This window comes from Sinocyclocheilus rhinocerous, unplaced genomic scaffold (genome assembly GCF_001515625.1).
Source record: "Sinocyclocheilus rhinocerous isolate Xijiao unplaced genomic scaffold, SAMN03320098_v1.1 scaffold760, whole genome shotgun sequence".
NCBI classification, from domain to species: Eukaryota; Metazoa; Chordata; class Actinopteri; order Cypriniformes; family Cyprinidae; genus Sinocyclocheilus; species Sinocyclocheilus rhinocerous.
In genome coordinates, this window is record NW_015667422.1 from 697481 (window position 1) to 719927 (window position 22447).

The window sequence follows — 22447 nt, forward strand, 5'->3', positions numbered from 1 at the left end:
ACTTCACTATTATTCTAAAATGCAGAACATTTGTGTATATAATAAATAGGCTACTAAAAGTGCATTATAATTTTTATGCAAATTATAATTTATATAATATATAAATAATAACATACTTCATAAGAGTACTTGGTGGGCAAGTGAATTGAGTTTTCTTTGAAATTATTTTTTCATTACATATTTAACTTTCATTCACAACATAAAAACATTATTAACTTAAATATCAGTATTTCTATTTGCACCACATTAATGCAGGCTATAGAAAAATAGTAGTTAGTATTACACAATTATAATATTTTCTTATTATAATATAATAATATATAATAAAAATAACATTTGAAAATTATTAGAATATACAACACATTATTAGAGTGCTATGAAGAATGTGTATCTAAAATGAACAAGAAAAAAAACCTGGTGTTATTTCTGTGCCACAAAGTGGACATTTAACATAGTCCAACTGTGTGCAGAAAACACTTTGCAAAAAAATTACTTCCCTGAGTACTAATTGAGAAATCAGGTTTTATTATTGCTTGTTAATTTTAATGCCATTAATTCTGTGAAGCATTTCAAGAGGTGTTCTGTAAGTTTGCTCGAGTATTCTTGCTCTAGAAATAAGCAGGGCTGATTTAATCTACCAATAATCCACTAATTACCTTTATGCCCCCAAAGGTTTTTCAGTTACATCCCATTAACTTAATCTAAGCACAGAGAAGTTCTATCAACCCTCCTTGTAAGGAAAAAAAAAGCCCCTTTAAAGTATTCAAATAAACATAAATGGAATGATGCAGTATTTTTAAAAACAAGTTATAATAAGCAGCTGAAGTAGAATGAACACACGGCCAAGGTTGAAGGCTGTTGTGCTGGCTAAGATGTTTATTCACCCTGAATGAGTGCAACACTGACATGCAGGTCACAGTAAACATAACACTTCTTTTGAAACACTTGCTGGAAATATAAGGGAAAAATAAAGTAATATAAGCAGGCTTGCTGAAAGGCTCATATATCCACAACCCTGTGGCCACATACATACAGTCCTGTTAACAAAATTCAGCACAGAGCACAAGGGCAGTAACTCCCTTGCATCGGGGTTCCCCTCCCCTTCCTGTTTCCCCTTTTGTTTGGTTCCTAGAAGTAACCATAGCAACCAGCATCATAAAGCAACCAGTACTTTGAGAAATGTTTGCAAATGACTGATAGGATAGTCTACATATATAACCAAAGATTTGTCTCATGGCACACGTATAGGGAAAAGAAATTGGAAGAAACAAAACCAAAAAATGACATTGACAGTTGATAAGTGATAAGGCACCAGAGCCCTCAGTGTCTGTGCTGCATAATAAAGCATTAAAAATATGGTCTGCATAAGATTGTGTGCAATAATTGTATGTAAAAACACACATTTTTGAAGAGGGAACTACAAGTGCTGTCACTGCGAGTCTGCTTGGAGTAGATCAAGCGATGCAACAATTCATGCAGTCTTGTCATGTTCCTAAGCAACAGAGGACCTGTCATTTTGATGGCTAATCATCCAAGCAATCCCTAGTTGGACCTTTTAGACAAACCAAATGCTGCATGTGGAGAGTTTGTTTTGCTGCTGCCAATTTACTGAACTGATGTGTGCAGGATTCTGACAAGTCATTTACTCAGTTTTTTTGCATGGGTACTACAGGGACTTGGAACTTGGCACTCTTTAACAAGACTGAAGGTACTCGAAACTGAGGATCATGAAGAAAACTATGGGAAATTAGGTTCTGAATTCATTTACATTTCTAACAGAGTATGGTGATAATGATTTTGGGACATTTGAAATTCTTGTAATAAAATAAAATATTTGTATACCATTAGGAAACTCTTTGTGGATATTTCTGAAAATCATACTCAGTTAGTGTCACAACCTGACTATCACCTGCCCCCTCTGCACTACATTTCCCAGCATTTAAACCCACACCACACTCACCTTCATGGTCTGGTCTATGACTAGGATTGCCTAAACGTCGAATGTGCTATTTACCTGTGAATACCTACCACCGTGTAAATCTCCTGTCTCTTTCTCCTGCGTGCCCTGACTCCTGGTTCTAATCCCTGTTCAACTTCTCCATACCTGTAAAACAAGAAGACTATAATACTCATCTCTCCCTCTGCATCAATGGTGTGTGTGGTACTGCTCACCTGGACTGTCATCTTCACCTCTACTTTGGTTGATGCATTTATCTCATCTGCATCCGTTTCAATAAACTGTTTCATTGAGAATATTCACCTGTTTCCTCGGAGTCTGTGTTCTTCTGACAAAAGACCAGACCCTGACAGAAGCAACAACCATAACAATCTGACTATCACCTGCCCCCTCTGCACTACATTTCCCAGCATTTAAACCCACACCACACTCACCTTCATGGTCTGGTCTATGACTAGGATTGCCTAAACGTCGAATGTGCTATTTACCTGTGAATACCTACCACCGTGTAAATCTCCGGTCTCTTTCTCCTGCGTGCCCTGACTCCTGGTTCTAATCCCTGTTCAACTTCTCCATACCTGTAAAACAAGAAGACTATAATACTCATCTCTCCCTCTGCATCAATGGTGTGTGTGGTACTGCTCACCTGGACTGTCATCTTCACCTCTACTTTGGTTGATGCATTTATCTCATCTGCATCCGTTTCAATAAACTGTTTCATTGAGAATATTCACCTGTTTCCTCGGAGTCTGTGTTCTTCTGACAAAAGACCAGACCCTGACAGAAGCAACAACCATAAGCATTCTACTCCGTCTCATCGACATGCTATATTACCACCGACCAATTGAGGTGTATGCTGAGGGATTATTGGAGCTGGCCTCTTCAGTTTATCTTGACAATGAGCTGCTAATGATTAGATTCCATGTGGGCCTGGATGAGCCATTATATTCCCAGATGTCGTGGGATACCAACAATTGCACCTTGGTGCAATATATACTCTTTGCCCCCTTGCTCAGCCAGTCTGCCTCTTTCAATCACTGCTTCACTCTGCAGCCCCTGAATCCACTCCAGCCATCCAGAAGCCAGTTGCCAATACAAAGCAGGAATATTGTACATACATTTCCAGCTGCGAGGTGTGTGCGTCTTCCTTTTCTTCTTCTTCTTTCTCCAAGCAGAAAAAAAAGCCTTTCTGTCATTGGTAAGGTTTCGCGCTCATTTTTTTTTACTGTATTTGGATCTACAGTAAATGAAAAATACTGTATTTTAATGGCGGCAAGAGGATATTTCCCATAATGCAACTTTAAAATACAGTAATGTACTGTGTAACTGTTTTACAGTAAAGTACAGTTCATATTACAGTTAAATACTGTGTAATTTACAGAAATCGCTAACAGTGCACTCCTAATAGCAGTGTCCCTAGCTCCTTTGTCAAGGCCACGGAAGCCGCTCCCTGCTCGTTCATTAAGGCCATGGATGGTGTTTTCTGTTTCCCCATCTCACAGTCTCCTGGTCCTCCGGAGGTCATCAGACCTACCGGCCGACCAGAGGTCATCTGTGCCGCCGGCGTTGAAGATGTCCATCTCTCTGCTGGCACTTTTGGTATCACCTATGCTGCTAGCGCCTACCTGCTGGCTTCCAAGACACTCTGCTCCTCCATGGTCTCCTGTGCTGTCTTCGCCTCCTTGGTCTCCAATGTCACCGGTGCCGCCCTGGAGGACTCCTATCCTGCTGGCACTGCCCTCACCTGCCCTCCACCTGTCACTCTGATCCATCCATCTTTATTTCTAATGGAGTATAGTGATAATGATTTTGGGACATTTGAAAAATTTGTAAATGATTAGGAGATTTTTTTGTGGATATTTCTGAAAGTCATATTCAATAAGGGTCTGAATACATCTACATTTCTATCAAACTGATAGTGATTTTGGGACATTTGAAATTCTTGTAAAATAAAGTTCTATAAACATTTGGAACCCATTAGGAAATTGTTTGTGGATATCTCTGAAAACCACACTCACAGACACTCATCCGCCTTTGAAAATACTAATATATGATTCCACATTAAGCCAAAGATGTTTTTCTGTGTACAACTTAAAAAAGGGAGGGAGCTAAAGGCAGTAGCTAAAAAAATACTCATTAATATAATGCTTCAACGATTAGCACTTGTCTCAGGGTTTTATATACGCTTCATAATATCGTCTACAAAATATCTTAGCCGCGGTTGTGTCTCATAATGCTTTGTGCTGCTGTATACATTCACTACTGTAAACCCCAGCGGCTCTCCAATCTTCCCCTGCTCTTCGGCTTTAGAACAAAGGTGCTATTCAGTGCAGCAGGACAGGTAAGAGCACCCAAATGGAGCTCAAGTGGGCACTAGGCTTCTTGACTAAATAGCCAATGAGCATTCTAATCTTCCATTCTCTGCCTCCTATTCCATTTTGATAATGTACCATCGCCAGCAGCTGCTAAAAGCCTGAGCGAGGAGAGGGAGGGGTATTACACAAAATTTTTGGATGAAAACAAAACACGAAAGAGGTCGTCTTCAAGACGCTTCTGCGTAGCCGGTGCAGGCATATTACACTTCAACATTTTCTAAAGGGCAGCACATTAAGACCAGATCCTGTGGTCCAAAAATGCCACAAAATCAGGAAAATATTCAGCGATGCACATATCACGCTTCTTCCGACATCTTCTCCCCTAGGTCCACAGCCTGCCATTACAGAAAATTACAACTTATATGTCTACATTCTTGGAAGTGGATAATTGGACGGAGGCCCATTATCAAGCACTCAAGCCATGCATGGAGCTGTATTTTCTGCTTTTAATACTCTTACTCTTTCCTACTTAAATTTTTGGCTTTAAGAAATATGAATACAGTAAAAACAGAAGAAAGAAAAATATGTTAGTCAAAATGATGTCTTCATCAGCAAGAGTTCATGAGTCATGGGACTCTTTTCATCTTTTTTGATGAAACTTACTGCATTAGTCCGCTTAGCAGAAATCTGAAAAAAAGAAGAAGAAAAAAACTCAAGTCAAGTCATTATTCTGATTTCATGACAAATGTGGGTGAAATCTTGTTTTAAAATTAAATCAGCATAAAGGCAGTACAACAAATAATAGCATAGAGTATAAATACTTTACAATTTCAAGTATATAGTATAGTTTTTTTCTTCTTCACATTATAGTAACAAGAATAAGATTTTATTTGCATTTGGATCATGAGAATCAACTTAATTTTCATGAAAAGAATGCAAAAATGTTGATGGCCATAAAAGAGTGATAATGATTTTGGGATATTCAGAAGAGAAGAGAAGAGCATAAAATAAGATATCCTTTAATAATTTTGTTTCATACTTTTGATTTTGAGAGGAAATATGCCCCAGATATTTTCCTCAGGTTTTAGTGAGATTAACCCATGATCAATAGAATCACGGTGCCCAAATGTAAAAAAGAACCCACAATAGCCACTGACCCTAGACTAAACGACAAAACAACAAAAGCAAGAATAATACATACAGTGCCATACAAAATTGCACAATGCACATGTCAACTGAAAGGCTGTAGGTCCATTATTGTGTATAAAGTATATAGTGCTTTTAAAATAGTGCTGCAAAATTACGCTAGTTACAGAACTGAATTAGGGGTTTGGGAAATATACTGGTCCATATAGGAGAAGGTCTACCTGAAAGGTTAATTGGGTGGGTTGTCACATGGAGTTGTTGAGTAGCCTGACAGCTTGTGGGAAGTCTGTTAAATGAGGAGACAGTGTTCACAACAGGGTTACAGAACGTGTAAGTGCTAAAAATATTCAGATAAATCGTTCAAGATACAATATGTATGTGCAGGGCCTAAAACTAACTTTTTGCCACACCTGCCAATGGAAACTCTTTTTGCAAAAACAGGCTGTTATTAATACTACAATGACTAAACATATTTACAGTGTTTTTAATTTGTCCTGCTGGTGCATTTTCCCTCAATTTTACCTATTAATTATAGCCATTCAACATTACAGTATAATTGAAAGCCATTATTTTAAACATTTAATAGGCTCTGAAATATATAACAACTTTTAATTTAAGTGATTTTAAAACAATCTTCACATAAACTATATTATATATTTCTTTGATTTACATCAATGACAGACTTCAGCAGGTTTCACTTTAAAATCAGCGCTGTCTCTTTAAAACCTGATGCATATGACGCGGATCCGACACATATCCGATTTTCTCCCAACTCTTTACGGTCATTTGAGTAAAATATCCATTTCAAGAGAATGCCACATTATAACAAATTATTCTCTAGTACACAAACAGCAGCCGCAGAATATGTATATATAAATGTGTTAGTTTGAGTAAGCCCTTTGTTACGTGTTTCCACTCCATCCAGTGACACATGAATGTCAAAACCAGAGAAATCGAACAAAATTCCCAGTGGAAGTTATAATTTCAGTGCAATCAATTCAGAGCTTTGTCACAATAGGAAAAGGTGAGATTTGTGTGGTGCTTTAATTAGGAACACATTGTATCTTGAAATAATTGCATAATAACCCATTAAATATCTCACCTCTCAGCGATTTCCAAGTGCATTTGTTGATTTGAGAACAATGTGGTTTAAAATGCAATCCACGGTTCAAAATAATCAAGTTTTAAGTCTTGCATGGCAAAACGGTCATGTTGCATTTAACGAAGACTCCATTATTTGCTTTGTTCACAGTACTGAAAAAAAAAACATTTAACAACACATATTTTTTGAGTTAGTGCTTGTTGCTAATACAAATATCACTAGTTTGTATTAAGATAAGGAATGTGAACAAACCTCTAGCCTTAAGTATTACATTTGCATAACTAGTCAAATCATGCGGCTTGTTGCATGTGCATTCGTTGCGACAGGTTGCATGTGCATTTTCTTAAAAAACAAATAAATAAGTAAATAAATGAATAATCTTGTCAAAACTATGTTTTTTCATACTTGATGAATTTTGCAACATGTTGTGTCTTACCATATTATTTGAATGCATTATCTTAAGTGCAAACAGTTTTACCGTTTATTGCACGTGTTTAATATTCTTCTCCTTATTTCCCTACAGTGGCGAAGGAACCGGAAGTCTCGCACATTCACAGAAAACGGCTTACTTCCACGTTGAAAAATAGGAACAATATCGTTAGAATCACTTTCAAAACGATCTTTTCCAACTGATGAATAATAAAAACACTGACAGCCAATTAGAATTCACTCGGCTTGAGCAATTACATCAGCAGATAATGATAAAGGTATAGTTTTAGTTTTAAAAATCGTGTTAAACTTGAAAGAATAGCAGAGTCCACACCTCAACAGAATGTTAAAGCCTTGGTGTGGATGCAAGTATAGTTAGCATTATAGCTTCATATTATTGTTCTAGTGTGAACGGGGCTAGACCTTAGTCAGGGTAGCACCATATTTAATTTTAACAGGAATGAAAATGAGGCTGTGAGGGATAGAAGTACAATGTGTTCAATGGATTGTACTGTTGTTTAAGGACGTAGCCTACGGATTGTTCTGATGAAAGGTCTTTCGGAGTGGGAAAAAAACTTTCAGTAGACAAAACACCATAAAACAGTTTTAAAAATGAAAGGGATAGTTCACCTTCAGTTGCTGGTTCCCACTGACTTCCATAGTATGAAAAAAAAAACACTATGCAAGTCAATGGGGACCAGCAATAGAAGGTGAACTGTCCCTTTAAATCTGTCCCTCAGAGCCTCGTTTTCATTCGTGTTAAAGTCACCTGATTGTAGTTATCATTATAGTTATCGTTCTTGGTGTGAACCGACCTTAACACTGACATTTTCCTGTTTATTACAGTAAAGCTACTTTGAAACAATCTGTATAGTATAACGTGCTACATAAATAAATGTGTCTTGACTTAAAACCTTGAAATGACACAATCCACATAAGGAACACATAACAAAAAGACTTCCCAATTGATTTAGATGTAAAACATGTTTTAACACATTACTTTTGCTGAGACCAGGAATGCTTTCTCATATAAAAATCACACATATTGGAGGGGAACCATTTAACTCTATATTCAATCAACCTTGTTGGCTCCGGTTTCTAATCACTGCCCACAAAATCCCAGCAGGGATACTCAGCTTCCATGTCAGAGCCTCCACCGGATGCACAGGCTATCTGAGGACATCTGAGATGCCCGGCCATCTGGGTTAAACGTTGGTAGGAGTCACACTTTGTCGCTGATGAGATGTGTTTTGTGGTGGCTCTGACGCTTTGTGCGAAAGGAGACTGGGAAAAGGACAGCTGTTGCTGGAGAGCCACAGAAAACCAGTTCCTGCATAAAGCACGAAACCGGTTTTCTGCCATGAAATGTTTTGTTTATAAATCAAATCCTGCAGATTTAAAACTGTAAGAATGAACCACAGACGTCCAGCAAGCTTATACATGGCTAACATGTCAGGAAATAATTTCCTATTGTCATTTATGCCTTTCTTCCAGTCCTCGAGCAATAGCGCGCACTAAAGCTAGTATGAAAGCAGATGTGCGTTGCAGGCCTGACCTTGGTTGCTATGGGTACTAGGGACAGACTTATATTCAACCGCCTGCATGAGTTCCTGCTAATTGCTGTTGTCATAGCAACGAAGCACCTGATGTAATGGTAGGAAAGGGCAATAATCTTACAAGGGTCCATTTATTTATAGGGAGCGATTCCACCTTGTGCCTGTCAACTTGGAAACAGACTCAGATTAAGTGCTAACATATTGAACAATAATGTTTATTAAAAAGAAAAGAAAAAAAAGTGTTCGAGAGCACACATAGGGTAATAATTTTGTGCAATTTCCTGAAAAAACAACAACAACAATTACAACCACTGAACAGCCTGTTGTATGTTTCTGTTTTTACACTTAAATTCATCACAAAATGCAGTTGGATCCTAAAGTCTGAGACCACAAGTGAAAATGCTTCTACTTTTTGTTTTTTAATACAATTATATTTTTATTTTTTAAGATCAGCATAACCATATGTGAAAAGTTTAAATAAATTAATAAATGAATATTTAGTATTTGGTTTGTTCCCCTTGCACTTTAATGATAGCATCACTGAAGCTGAATGAACTCCACAAGTTGAAAACCTGATGATCCATGTTATCCAGCATGATCACTGTCCGTTTATTTCTAGGTTTAATTTAGATTTTGAATTACAGGGTTGCATTTTAAATTACGCAGCCATGCGTAGCTGAAAGCTGTACATGCACTAATAAGAATGAAAATAGACATGATGAGTGACACCTTCACACTTTAATAATTATCAAAAAGGTAAATACATATACATAGCTTTGCCGCTACATAAAGGAATAAAGCATTACTCTCCAATAGCGTTGAGCTGAATAATTGAGCATTCAACCTCTATATTCAGACTGGATGTTCGATGATAATGCAGAGAGAAAGACAAACAGGACTTCAGGGTTCATGGGGTTTCTTCCTCCTCACATCCTTCGTGCTTTGCGAGGGCGACAGCCATTGTGCGGCACTGGGGTGTTGTCAGTGATGGAAACAACCTCCAGTCCTCCCATGGTTAACCCTTTAATGGCAGACTACACACGGGGGAGCAAAATCAATATAATCCAAGTCAGCTACCAGAGACAGTTCACAACAATACACTCTCTCTAGAAGAGACGTGTGGGGAACAGGAGTGACAAAATAATCCAATGAAGCCTAATACTCTTGAACTACACTCTTAAAAATAAAAGTGCTTCACGATGCCATAGAAGAACCTTTTTGTCTAAATGGTTCCATAAAGAACCTTTAACATCTGAAGAACCTTTCTGTTTCACAAAAGGTTCTTTGGGGCGAAACAACATCTGAAGAACCTTTCTGTTTCACAAAAGGTTCTTTGGGGCGAAAGAAGGTTCTTCAGATTATAAAAAGGTAAGAAAGAGATGGTTCTTTGTGGAACCAAAAATGGTTCTTCTATGGCATCGCTGTGAAGAACCTTTTGAAGCACCTTTATTTTTAAGAGTGTATACACTTGTGAAATGTGCTGATTTGGACAAAAACATTTAAATAAAATGTAATATTTCTAATAGGGATGAACATTATATCTGCACCATATTTGTTAATGGATATTACAAATGTTACATGATATTGATATTACAAATGTTATTTATCTTTGCTGTCATCTTATGGTCACTTAAAGTTTAATTTAAAAGAATAGTTCACTCAAAAATTCACTTGCTCACCAGTGGATCCTCTGCAGTGAATGGGTGCCGTCAGAATGACACTCTAAAAAATATTGTTTGGACGCAACAAAAAAAAAATTTACGCAACAGTTTGCATCATTTTTTTTTGAGTTAAGGCAACTTCTTCTGAAATTAAGTAAACTAATAACTATATTGTGCTATATATACTTAGAAAATTGTGTTAAAACGAACAATTATTAAGTTGAATACTCATAAAAATTAAGTTGTTCTAACTAGGTTGTTCTAAGTTGTTTTTTCACATTGTTTTAAATTTGATTCAATCATGGACGCTCTTTTAGCATTTTCAACCAAATGCCTTCTGATTGAAACAGCATGTAAGACAATGCCCAGTGAGTTTTCTCAACCTAAGCAAAGGTTGAGAACAGAGTCAGACTCACTGGGCATTGTCCAGCTCTACTCTTCAGCACAATGGTAATCTCATAAAAACCACCAACATAACAGAAACACTTTTAAATACTAATATTTCACATTGTTTTAAATTTGATTCGATCATGGACACCGGTTACAAAAACTACTAAAATATTATTTTTATGTGAAACAACACTTAATGCTGCCAGGAAACCAATATTTTAGCATTTTCAACCAAATGCCTTCTGATTGAAACAGCATGTAAGACAATGCCCAGTGAGTTTGTTCTCAACCTAAGCAAATGCTCTACTCTTCAGCACAATGGTAATCTTGTCCAGCTCTACAACATAACAGAAACACATTTAAATACTAAAAGAACCGAACACTGAACATTAATAAATCTTCTCCTGTTCTGATCTTGAATAGAAATGCATAAAATATGAGTTTATTTCTACATTACCGCTCATTATTCAGTCATTTGTGGGCTAATTTTCATTTTTGGGTGAACTAACCATTTAATGTCTTGTGAAGTGAAAAACTGTGTTTGTAATATACATTTCAAACCATTGTTTCCGGCTACAATATGAGTCCTCTCTCCATAATGTTGCTTTCTCCAGTAAAAAGTTGTCTTGTCTGAGCCTGGACAGAAATATGCATGTGAAATATGTGAGAAGACAACAGGGGATGGACATTTTCACTGGAGAAAGCAACATTATGGATTATAGACAGGTATTTTGTCCAGAAGCGACAGCTTAAAGTTAAAATGTCTTAATGATGAGTTTATGGATTTGTTTCTTACAAACACGCAGCTTTTCGCTTCACAAGATGTTAATTGATTGTCTGGAGTGGTGTGGATTACTTGTGGATTATTGTGATGTTGTTATCTTTTTGGACTCTCATTCTGACGGCACCCATTCACTGCAGAGGATCCACTGGTGAGCAAGTGATGTAATGCTAAATTTCTCATTCTGATGAAGAAGCAAACCCATCCACATCTTAGATGGTCTGAGGGTGAGTATATTTGAACAGCACCCATTCACTGCAGAGGATCGACTGGTGAGCAAGTGATGTAATGCTAAATTTCTCATTCTGATGAAGAAGCAAACCCATCCACATCTTAGATGGTCTGAGGGTGAGTATATTTGAACAAATAATAAAATGTTGTGATGCCTAAATTCACTTGTAGCATTTAAAATGGTTGATTTTAATTTAATTAGATTAGATAGATAATTAGAATAATCTAGAATATTATCAGCAATTTACCGGCCACAACATTAAAATAATTACTGGCCAGAATTGTAACATCTGAGCATCCCTGATTCCTTTCAAACTTCTATCCAACAATCCAAATCTACATCTATTCTTCTACAAGAAGCACAAGTTTACCCTGGCTTGTCTATTTAGTAATTTGATTCAAATACGTTACCACTGCAGTTGGTGGCTTTGCATTGATTTATTTATGCCCAACCACCATCTGCTTAAATGCAACTTAGTCTGGAAGATTCTGACTGTGCATAAACCAAGGGTAGGTAAAAGAGTAATGCAAGTCTTAAAAGCCCCCTGTTGCCTGCAGCTCTGGAGGGGCTCATTAGATTCTCACCCAGCCTTTATGTCCTCCCACCCAGCTTAGAGTAAGAGCATGCAGACTGCCGCTGAGCTCACAGAACTCATCGGTCAGTTTCAGAGTATTGATTGAATAGTCAGCACGCATAACTGTTGCCGTACCATACGGGCACAAACAGAGAATAATAAATAATCACTGCTGCCATTCCGCTGAAAGGATCATGAAAAGAAACCGGATGAAACGCAGGAGGTTTAAAGTCATACAATCAACTAGATTTTTATATTTTCCTAAGAAAATGTAACTGCAAAAGTCGCTGCCACTATGTCTCTATGCAGGTCCAAATGTGTTCAGGGTGATGCCATAAATTTTGAATAATTTTTATTTAATTCCGTACAAAATACTGGTTACTGGTCACCATATAATTGGAGCTTATTAGCTTGTTTTCTGATGTGTCTTGTGATTGGTGGATATCAAACCATCTGTTCTGATTTCCTTATTGATTGATTGCAAGTCAAGTTTTAAAGGGGTCATCGGATGCCCATTTTCCACAAATTGATATGATTCTTTAGGGTCTTAATGAAAAGTCTGTAACATAGTTTGGTTAAAATTTCTCAATGGTAGTGTAAAAAACACTTTTTTTACCCTGTCAAAAACAGCTCTTTTCAGATCAAGCCGTTTTTGTAGCATTTGCCTTTAAATGTTAATGAGCTGTGCTGACCCCGCCCCTCTCTTCCGAGCTGCTCTCACAGACTGTTTACTTTAGCTGTATTCATCGTGAAACTTGCTAATTAGCACATTATTAGGAAAGGCGATTTGCAAAGATTCATTACAAAACATTATACTCACTTCTTCTGTAGGTGAGGCTGGACCATGAATGATTCGCGCGAACAGACACATTTATGTAGATCGGGGGCGCATTCCCTTCAGAAACACTGGGTGGATTTTTATCATTATAGGGTGGTTGTGTACACACACTGCCAACACACATTTCAGTTCAAACAACTTGTAAAAGTGCATGTAGCATCCTATGACCCCTTTAACTTGCTCTTTGTTTGCATTTAAGAGTTTTAGTTTTTTCATTTGCAATTGTTTAGTCCTGATGAAGGCCTGTGTGCAGAAACGAGTTGGCACAATAAAGGACTGATTTTCTATAGCTCTTTTTTTATTTTTTTATTTCTACACTCCACACGTGTTGCTGGTTTTATAAGTACGTTTTTGCTTTTTCCACACACCTTGTTGGTTTTTTGAAGTTGCACCAGAATAACCTCATAAGGCTTCTGGGTGGATGGGCCATATAAGTCAAAAAAGTCCTCCCCTAAGTTTCAATTATATTCTGGTCTCTAGATCCTCTAAAAGGTAACAGCACACCTCAAACAGTGCAGAAAAGGTGATAGTAATAAGACTACTTTTACTACAAATTTCAATTAAGTCTTTTGTTTGTTTTTACTCATTTGCGCATCTGTGGACCTCAAGCTACGAACAGAAGCTTTAAATTCCCATTTGCATGCCATGCAACAGTGTTTAGCATCCACTGCACTAGTCTTTTGCTTTTCTTGTTTATTCTTTTATTAGTGGTGTTTGTTAAGGCATACTCAGGTTTAAGGATCTGAACAAACAACCACATCAAAATCAATCAATCAACAACAAATAAAACACTCTAGTCAAACACTATTTGTGTTTTGTTGAGAAGATGTGTGCCATAACGATTTTCAACTTGCACATGATTAACTGTGTAGAAAAAAAAATCTTTCTTTTCAAAGACGGCTTGCACAAAAATTGAATGTTTTAAAAAAAAAAAATGATAAGAAACTGTTTTTGAAAATGATAAGAAATGAGCACCAAATCAGCATATTAGAATGATTTCTGAAGGGTCATGTGACACTGAAGACTGGAGTAATGATGCTGAAAATATAGCTTTGCATCACAGGAATAAATTACAATTATTTTAAATGTTATATTGTAATAATATTTCACAATATTACTGTTTTTACTGTATTTTTGATCAAATAAATGCTGCCTTGGTGAGCACAAGAAACTTCTTTCCAAAACCATAAACATTTTTATTGGTAGTGTATATTGAAGGAGAGACAAGTCTTATCTAGGGACTAGAATATAATAAAGACTTGGGGTCTTTTGACCACAAAACCACATAGCAATGTGCTAAAAAACACTCAGAATACCTTAGTAGTCACAAAGCAACACTTTGGTAACCACACACAACACACTTTTGTAGTACAACAGCAGTAATTTTCTTTAGAAAATGTAGATGTTGTTACCATCTTCTTTTTTGTATTAATTATTAGTAATACTTTTTACATTTTATTTGACACATTTTTTCACATTCTTTACTTTATTCAACAGCTCCCTGCTCCCTCTATGCTTTTTCTATGTTTTTTGCTCTTTTATTCTCTATTGTGCACAGGAATAAGTGGTGAATAACAATATAGATAATCTTGGACCCTTGAATTACAAATATTTTAATTATTACTATTTTGCATTTACCTTTTTTACCTTTCACGACTGTGCCATTTTTTGGTATTTACTGCAAAATTCACTGCCTAGTTTATTAGAAAACAGCAACATAGTGTTTGTCTAATTTGAGAGTGGAGGTAAATGATGATGTCGACAGCTGTACAGATTCAAGACGCTCATTCGCATTCAAATGTGCACAGGTTCACTTTGGTTTTCACACAGTTACAGATAAGCAGTCATATGAAAATCTTATTGCAATCATATAAAATATAGGTAAATGGAAAATGTTACAATAAATAAGTAATATAGTTCCCTGGAACTATGGGGATATTCTCACCTACAATGCAGTTTAATCCACAAGGAACTGCAGATTTATTTTGCTGTAAATCTTTATAGGCATCAAGTAAGGCATTAGTAAGCTACTCACCAAGCGCCCCGGACCGAGTCCCTTCACCAGCACACGGACGTAGGTGACCCCCTTTGCCCTCGCCTTCTGCTCAAGACAAACATACATACATTTAGAACATTTAGCATAATAAAAACTAATGAATCACTGAGGAAACACAAAACTGCAGGAGCCTAGAATCTGAGGTCTGTCCGAAACTACTAATTTAGATCATAACGCTTGTGTCCATACAGCAAATGAATGGTTATCAGTGGGAAGTCATATACTGATTATACAGCCTGCTGTGACTCAGGGTTGTCATTAGACTCTTCACGACACATGCTGATGAAATTACAAACAAATAGCGTGGAAGTAACCAAAGAGATGTATAAACATGAAACCGAAGATTTGAAATGCTATTTTTAATTTTTCTATTTCTTTTGGCCAGTCAAATTATCAGTATAAACAACATTGAAACGGTCAGTTAGGTACTGCTGATAATCTCAGACCTAAGGATAAATACACGCACATAAGACTTTCATATTTTACAAAAATAAATAAATAAAACACCTTTCAGAAGTGCTCTACATTCCAATTATGGTTTGACCGGCCCTGTTTGTTATATTACATTTTATGCCTGTTCTGACAAAATTTTTCAGCATGATTTTAAATTTAAAGCAGAAAAAAACAGTCAAATACAATCTAAAGAAGGGCACTTTAACAATTAAGCAGGGTGTGGTAAATTACTACAAAGAAATGTGCTGCCATCAAGTGGACAACATTCAAATGACAGACAAAATATTTTTGATGGAAATGTCTGATATAGCTCTACTAGACAGTTCAAACAAAATGATATATTGTTTATGCCTTGACAACTATACTATATTTTTATTACAATGTATTGTACTCAGAATAAGTCTATTTTGTATTCATTGATTTTCAATAACCAAACACAAAAATGGTCTTGAACACATTCTATCTCAGTATATGTTATCAATAACCTGGTAACAATCAATTTGATGGTCCATCTTACCGCAGCAGCTGAAATCCCAGCAGTCTGTGCTGCAATAGGAGTGGATTTCTTCACATTCTTAAAGCCCTCTGATCCACACGAGGTTCGGACCATGTACTGGCCCAGACAATCTGTGACCTGGATATGTGTGCTACAGCAAGAAAGTAAGGACATTATGTTGTCAGCCTGCAGTTTTAATGGACTCCTGACTATGAAATCCCAGTATTTTTGGAGAGATGGAGAACAAATCACAGGTTGTGATCAGGGATGCATCGATGTTGAAATGACTATTTGTAATAATTATTAGTGTGGGCCGAGTTAGGTAAACATGCAGTATTAGGAATAAATAATAATTATAATGCACATACTGCAACTATGGGCATCTGTAGCCATGAGATAAACACAGAAAATACTGTAAATTCATTTCACATGTGCAAACTAAAAAGCATGATGTAGGACATGATATGCAACAAAAGCACCACAATAGATGGATAAATGACAAGCGTAAGTAAGAGTTGAAATAAGCTCATGCTATAGCTGCATGCACACAGCAAGCAAACTATATCTGGACTAATTCCATTTTCAATTGTCAATCGCAACTATTTAATTTTTGTGAAGCAACTTACTTGTTATATGTGGCTTTTATGTGTGCTATCGGTAACTCTTCAAACTTCTTGCTGTCCCATATCAGGGAGCTCTCCTCACCCGGAAATGGAGGGAAGAGACTAAATAGGGAACAGAATATAAGCAACAACAATAACACACATTTTACCATTAAATCTACTACAGAATTTCAAATTATTTATCTATCAATCTATATTTCTATCTACATAGAGATACTTCATTATCAATGATAACTATTATTATCAATGTTTTTTTAATTAATTTAAATTAATTGTTGTATTCAGCATGGATGCATTAAATTGATTAAAAGTGACAGGAAAGACATTTATAATGTTTCAAAAGATTTCCGTTTTAAATAAATGCTGTTATTTTGAACTTTCTATTCATGAATGAATCCTAAATGCATCACAATCTATTTATTATTTGTAATCTCTGGGGTTCATTTATTTCCTAAGAACGGACAAAAAGGTTTGGGAGCCCCTGGGTTAAAGCCCTATTTGAAAGCAGGTGTTTGTCAGTGTTTCTGTCATACTCTTTCAGTCTTTTGACGGGGGATGATGAGCTCTTGGTTTCCACTGGTTTGGCGTCAGTATCTTGTAATCGGATGGCACTGCGTGACAGCGGACGCTGAAGCCCCACATTTCCGCCACTGCAGGAGACAACAACCAATTAGATCCCTCAGTAACAAAATACGTCCTGAATGTGCAAAGCTGGTCTCTAGACAAATGGTCACGACTTTGAAGAAACTCAAATTAGAAGACCTTTTGTCTTGTGTCATTTCATAGTTTTGATGACTTCCCTATTATTGTAAAATGTGGAAAACAGTAGTAATAAAGAATGAGTATACATCTCCAAACTTTTCACTGATAGTGAATATGGTACTTAGGAGTAGAGATCGACCGATATATCGATTTACCGATATTTTTCCCGCTGAATTGAATTCTCTATCGGTTGTCTATGCTCATCGTTAGTCTCGTGCAGTCGGAGTCACGTAGATAATCCGTGATAAAAATTTCATAATCTAGGACAAAAACATTATTAATAATTCTGATATAACATTCCAGTTGAGAAATGCAATACAATACGATGGGGGGGGGGGCAGTATTAGTATGGTACATTTCCGGGAAACCATGGTTTTACTACGATGCATTGTCAAAAAAGGCATATTCATTTAATATGCCCTAAAAATACTATTGTGTCATGTCCAAAAAACATGGTATTACCACAGTACCATGTCCAAAAATGGCATAATCATAGCAGTACATGTCTTAAAAGACACTACCATGGAACCACAACCAAGATTAATGTTATGTCAGCATTTGCTATATGATTGTTTTGTTGACTTAAATATAGCGTCAACACAAAAAATTGACAGAGAAGGAAATGCATCTGTTATACAAATCAAACACTTTATCAGATGTGCTGCTATAACAAACACATGAGCTACTTACATTAACCGTCCAGATGAATTCAAGGGCTCAAAAAGCTGCTGGCACGAACCTCGAATGAAGCTGTACAGCCTAAGATACATAGTGTGAGTTTTAAATCATACAGCTTATTCACAAACACACACACATGAGTTCAGGTAGCTTGGCGGACATTGAGGGGCATGTAAAGTGTGTTAAATGGGAACGTCACAATCATGCTATATTTCAGAGGGGTGTTTTAATTATACCTTAGACGCCAGTGTATTGAATGTGACGTAAAGTATTTTTTGTTATGTTAATCATTGTGTTAATAAAAAGTATAACTATAATACTTCTTTATTTTCATTAAATTACCTTTTTAAACACCGCCAAACCTTTTTTCTCCTAAACTGGTTCCCCCTATTTTCGAAATAGTCGCGTCTATTTCACAAACTCCGCAAAGCACGACGGGAACACGTGCGGTCAACATGGCGGCGCCCTTCAGTAGACTTTGTCGACCATTGTGGAGAATAACAACTACAAGTACATTAAACAAAGGCGTGCGAAATGTTTCGTCCTCTAGGCAACAGTGGTCTGCGCAAAATGTCAAAACTGCGGGTGCTGCGTCTCCGTGGGCGCTGAATGGAGCTGTATGTCTGCAGCGGCTACCTGTGGTCTCTGAAGACGGGAGCCCCATAGAGGAAGAGTTCATGGAGCTAATGCACCTGGTAAGAAAGAATCAGTATTGCACATTAAATATATAATATTATAATTATTTTAAATACACCATGTTCATATCATAATGTCTTTTCACCATTTATGTAATTTATTTTCTTTTTCGAATTTTAGTGTGCTGTGTAGCATATTTTGAGGCTGTGTGTCTGTCTGTGTGTATTTTAATATTAGGCTCCGGCCTGCTGCCCATCTATTAATCTGCTAGCCATGAGCCACCTGTCAAACACATCTCACGGGATTGCTTATTGTTTCAGATGGAGTTCGAGAGAAGTCTGCTCTCGGACCACGAGCTGAGGCTACTGGAGGATGCTGCACGGATGAGCCGGAAACAAGAAGGGGATTATGATTCAGATGAGGAGGATTATAGGGACAACGAAATTGTTACAGCTCAAGATCTGGAAGATATTTGGGAACAGAAACCGAAGCAATTTCAACCAGCTCCGAGGTCACAAGGTAAGCATTATTTCGGCAGTGATAGAGTCTGTTTTTTGCTTTGATGTTAGTCATGTTTTTAAGACATTTCAGAGTTATAAAACATGTTGAATGTTCACAAATTACTCTACAGGTGTTGACGAGAAAGACATGAGTTCTTCAGAGCGTTGTTTAGCAGACAGCCTGATCTTGTTGGTGAAGAAGGATGTTGGCAGTCAAAAGCTTTGGCTCCTGCCTCAGATACAGTGGCAGACGGGAGAGACACTTCGACAGACGGCCGAACGTGCCCTTGCAAGTCTTCCAGGTAATACTTATATTGTAGTATCCATTTAGACAGCTTCAGGTAGGTCTGTTTTTACTGTAGAGTTGATGTCAGCGTTAACAAAAGCTGTTTTAACACCGCATCACAAGCAGGGCAAGAAAAAAACGAAACATGAATACATTTTCTGGTTAAAGAAAAATTCAGTATGGTTTATACTTTTGAGGACTAGTGGAAAGAAGTTCCTTCTTACTCACTAACAAAATCACATTAGGTATTATTCAGCCTGGCAGTGATATAATAAGACTGTAATTCTTAAATCGAATGTGCTGCAGGTTAAATTATTAAGCTTCTGTTTAATTTGTCCTTCTCTAGGTGCTGATAAAAAGGCCACTTTCCTTGGCAATGCACCCTGTGGATATTACAAATATAAATACCCAAAGGTCATTCAGAAAGAGGGCAGTGTTGGAGCCAAGGTGTTCTTCTTCAAAGCTGTGCTGTCCAGCCATAAGCACTTACCCCTAGAGAAGAATTCATTTGCTTGGGTAAAAAAGGAGGAACTCCAGGACTTCCTGAAGCCAGAGTACCTGAAACAAGTCAGACGCTTCATTATGGCTCTGTAATATGGGAAGACATGGACATGATGGAGAATATGTTGGAAAGCAGAGCACAGGTTTATGCTTTTCATATTTTTTTGGACTATGATTCCATGAGTTTGGACCCTATTCCACCAGATGACCGCAACAATCAATATGAGTGATGTTCAGATTGTCTTATAGATGTTATACAGTATGTTCCATACACTATATTGTCACCTGCTGACGAGTATTTATATATGTATTTATCCTGCTTGTAAATGAAAACTTCTATGACAATGTATGCAATATTAAAAAGGTCCAGTTTTTGACTTTATAGCATGTGATCTCATCTTTTTTAAAAGTATTTTAAAATGTAGCTTGAAATCATGTTTCCAGCAGGGTGGAAATTGTGTTGTTTGCTATTCCTATACTTCACTGTCACTTTTTTATGCGTGCACATATTTTGTCCTTTAAAATACTACCACTTGAGGGCAGTAGATGGACAAAGAATGGAGGACAGACAATCCGGACCGTCTCCCCCCTTTACGAAAACACAAAGGATATCCAATTATGCTTTTGGCCGTATGTTTCTGTCTTGTCAAATTTAAATGCCTTGTACTTGGGGTTTCTCTTCTGCACTTTTATGTCTCTCTCGCTTGCTCAGTTGTCAAAAAGTCATTGACTTTTGTGCTGTGCTGATGGAAATGGGGATTAGTAATACTATGAATTATTTAGGCACCTTGATTAATAAATCAATTAAAAATTGGCTGTAGACAGTCATTTCTGCCAGCGTTTTGGGATTTGGAAGAGAAATTACTTTTGAAATTCCTCATAAATAGTGCAGCTGTGGGCTTCGGGCTTTGCAGAGGGAGACTTTTTTAAAGAACACACACTTGAGAAAGGACCTAGCCAGTTTTTCGTAAGGCTAAGTGATATATGACTTCTTTGAAAAAACTCAATGGTACTAAAAACAGGCTTTATTTTCTTTATCCAAAAATTATTTCTTATTTTGTTTTGGGGGTGAAATATGACCCAGATATTTCTTGACCGTTTTTGTGAGAGTCAATGGACAGTGCAAGAGCTTTTCTTGGTTTTAGGGTTTGGCCGATAGATGATGCTATTGCCGATGGCTGACAGACATCACAATGTTGAGCTGGCATCGTGATTCAGTTCAGAACTTATATTAAATGAAAAATAAATACACAATACTAGAAGAATAGTTTTAACGTGGTTTATTGGAACACTACAATTAGCCCAAGTCTATATCAAATGACTTTAACTCGCTTGTCTGTGCAGCGTCACTCCATTATGGTGAAGCTGAGGGTTGTGGTTACTTCAGAAACAGAAAGAATATGCTGTAACTTTTCAGTTTTTATGGGACAGCGTTGACAATTTTCTGCACTCCTGAATGTTTCTATGTGCTTTTCATAAGTATTCATCTTTCTTCATCCTTCTTTTCAACTGCAAACTGCATGCTTTTTTCTGAAAAACTGCTCTTTTCAAGTCCATCCATAAATTCTCAGTGAGACTGATCTGGTCAATCCAGGACATTAACATCATCAATTTAAGCCATAAGTATTCACCCCCGTCAAGTCAGCATTAAATAGATGACTGCAATTTCAAACTTGTGTTTATGTGGATAGTTTGGTCACTGCAATGCAATGTTTTTTTTTTCTCGAAACTGCATGTTTCTTTCAGCAAAACTGCTATTTTCAAGTCCATCCATAAATTCTCAACTGGATTGAGATTGATCTTGCCACTCATGGACATTAACATTGTCTATTTAAGCCATTCCTGTGTAGCTTTGGGTTGTTGTCTTGCTGGAAACAAATATTGTGTCAAGTCACAGGAGTCTTGCAGTTTTTCTACAGGATTTTCCTGCATTTAGCGGTTTTCATACTCTCACAAGCCTTCAAGGTCTTGCTCTAGAGAAGCTTCCCAACAGCATGATACTGCCATCACCATGTTTCCCAAAAGATATGTTGTGTTTGTCTAACGTGTATTTAGTTTGATGGCTAAAACAACTTTATTTTGGTCTCTTCCAACAAAACCATCTTTTCCAGCTGGTCTTGGTGAACTGACCTCCCTCACTAGTGTCCGCCATGGTCACTCGTTTTTTAGGACAGCCAGCTCTAGGTAGATTTACAGCACTGGCATGCTCATTCCATTACTTAATTATTGATTTAACTATACACAAGGGATATTTAATGACTTCTTAAAGTCTTATTGTAGCCATTCCCTGACTTGAGCTTTTCAATTACTTTCCTGCAGAATTGCTTAGAGGGTTTTTGTTTGTCTTAATGATGTAAGTTCTACCACAATATTGACTCGCCACAAGTTGGAGCTCCCAGATTGAATTGTTTTTATACAATCAACTGAAACTCTTTGACTACACACAAGTAATTTACCTATCAACTTGATTCATGT

General features: G+C 37.0%; 2 protein-coding genes across 6 annotated transcripts; one reads left to right on the forward strand and one right to left on the reverse strand.

Moving 5' to 3' along the window:
* Positions 1-4766: 4766 nt before the first annotated feature.
* Positions 4767-18238, reverse strand: LOC107733956 (28S ribosomal protein S11, mitochondrial-like). 4 transcript variants are annotated; one of them, XM_016545823.1, is made up of 7 exons: positions 18062-18238; positions 17143-17259; positions 16613-16711; positions 16008-16137; positions 15017-15082; positions 5640-5704; positions 4767-4959 (listed from the first exon to the last, which is right to left on the reverse strand). In XM_016545823.1, the coding sequence occupies exons 1-6, from the start codon at positions 18139-18141 to the stop codon at positions 5648-5650; spliced, it is 549 nt and encodes a 182-aa protein (XP_016401309.1). In that variant the 5' UTR covers positions 18142-18238; the 3' UTR covers positions 4767-4959; positions 5640-5647. The 4 variants fall into 4 exon arrangements, with proteins under 4 accessions (XP_016401309.1, XP_016401310.1, XP_016401308.1 ...); XM_016545824.1 differs by lacking the exon at positions 4767-4959 and having other exon boundaries at positions 5633-5704; XM_016545822.1 differs by lacking the exons at positions 4767-4959; positions 5640-5704 and adding an exon at positions 8157-8279.
* A 231-nt stretch (positions 18239-18469) lies between these two features.
* Positions 18470-20355, forward strand: LOC107733940 (39S ribosomal protein L46, mitochondrial-like). Of its 2 annotated transcripts, none has more exons than XM_016545793.1 (4): positions 18470-18744; positions 19006-19204; positions 19317-19487; positions 19815-20355. In XM_016545793.1, exons 1-4 carry the CDS (start codon positions 18505-18507, stop codon positions 20063-20065), a joined length of 861 nt encoding a protein of 286 aa, XP_016401279.1. In that variant the 5' UTR covers positions 18470-18504; the 3' UTR covers positions 20066-20355. The 2 variants fall into 2 exon arrangements, with proteins under 2 accessions (XP_016401279.1, XP_016401280.1); XM_016545794.1 differs by having other exon boundaries at positions 19818-20354.
* Positions 20356-22447: the final 2092 nt, after the last annotated feature.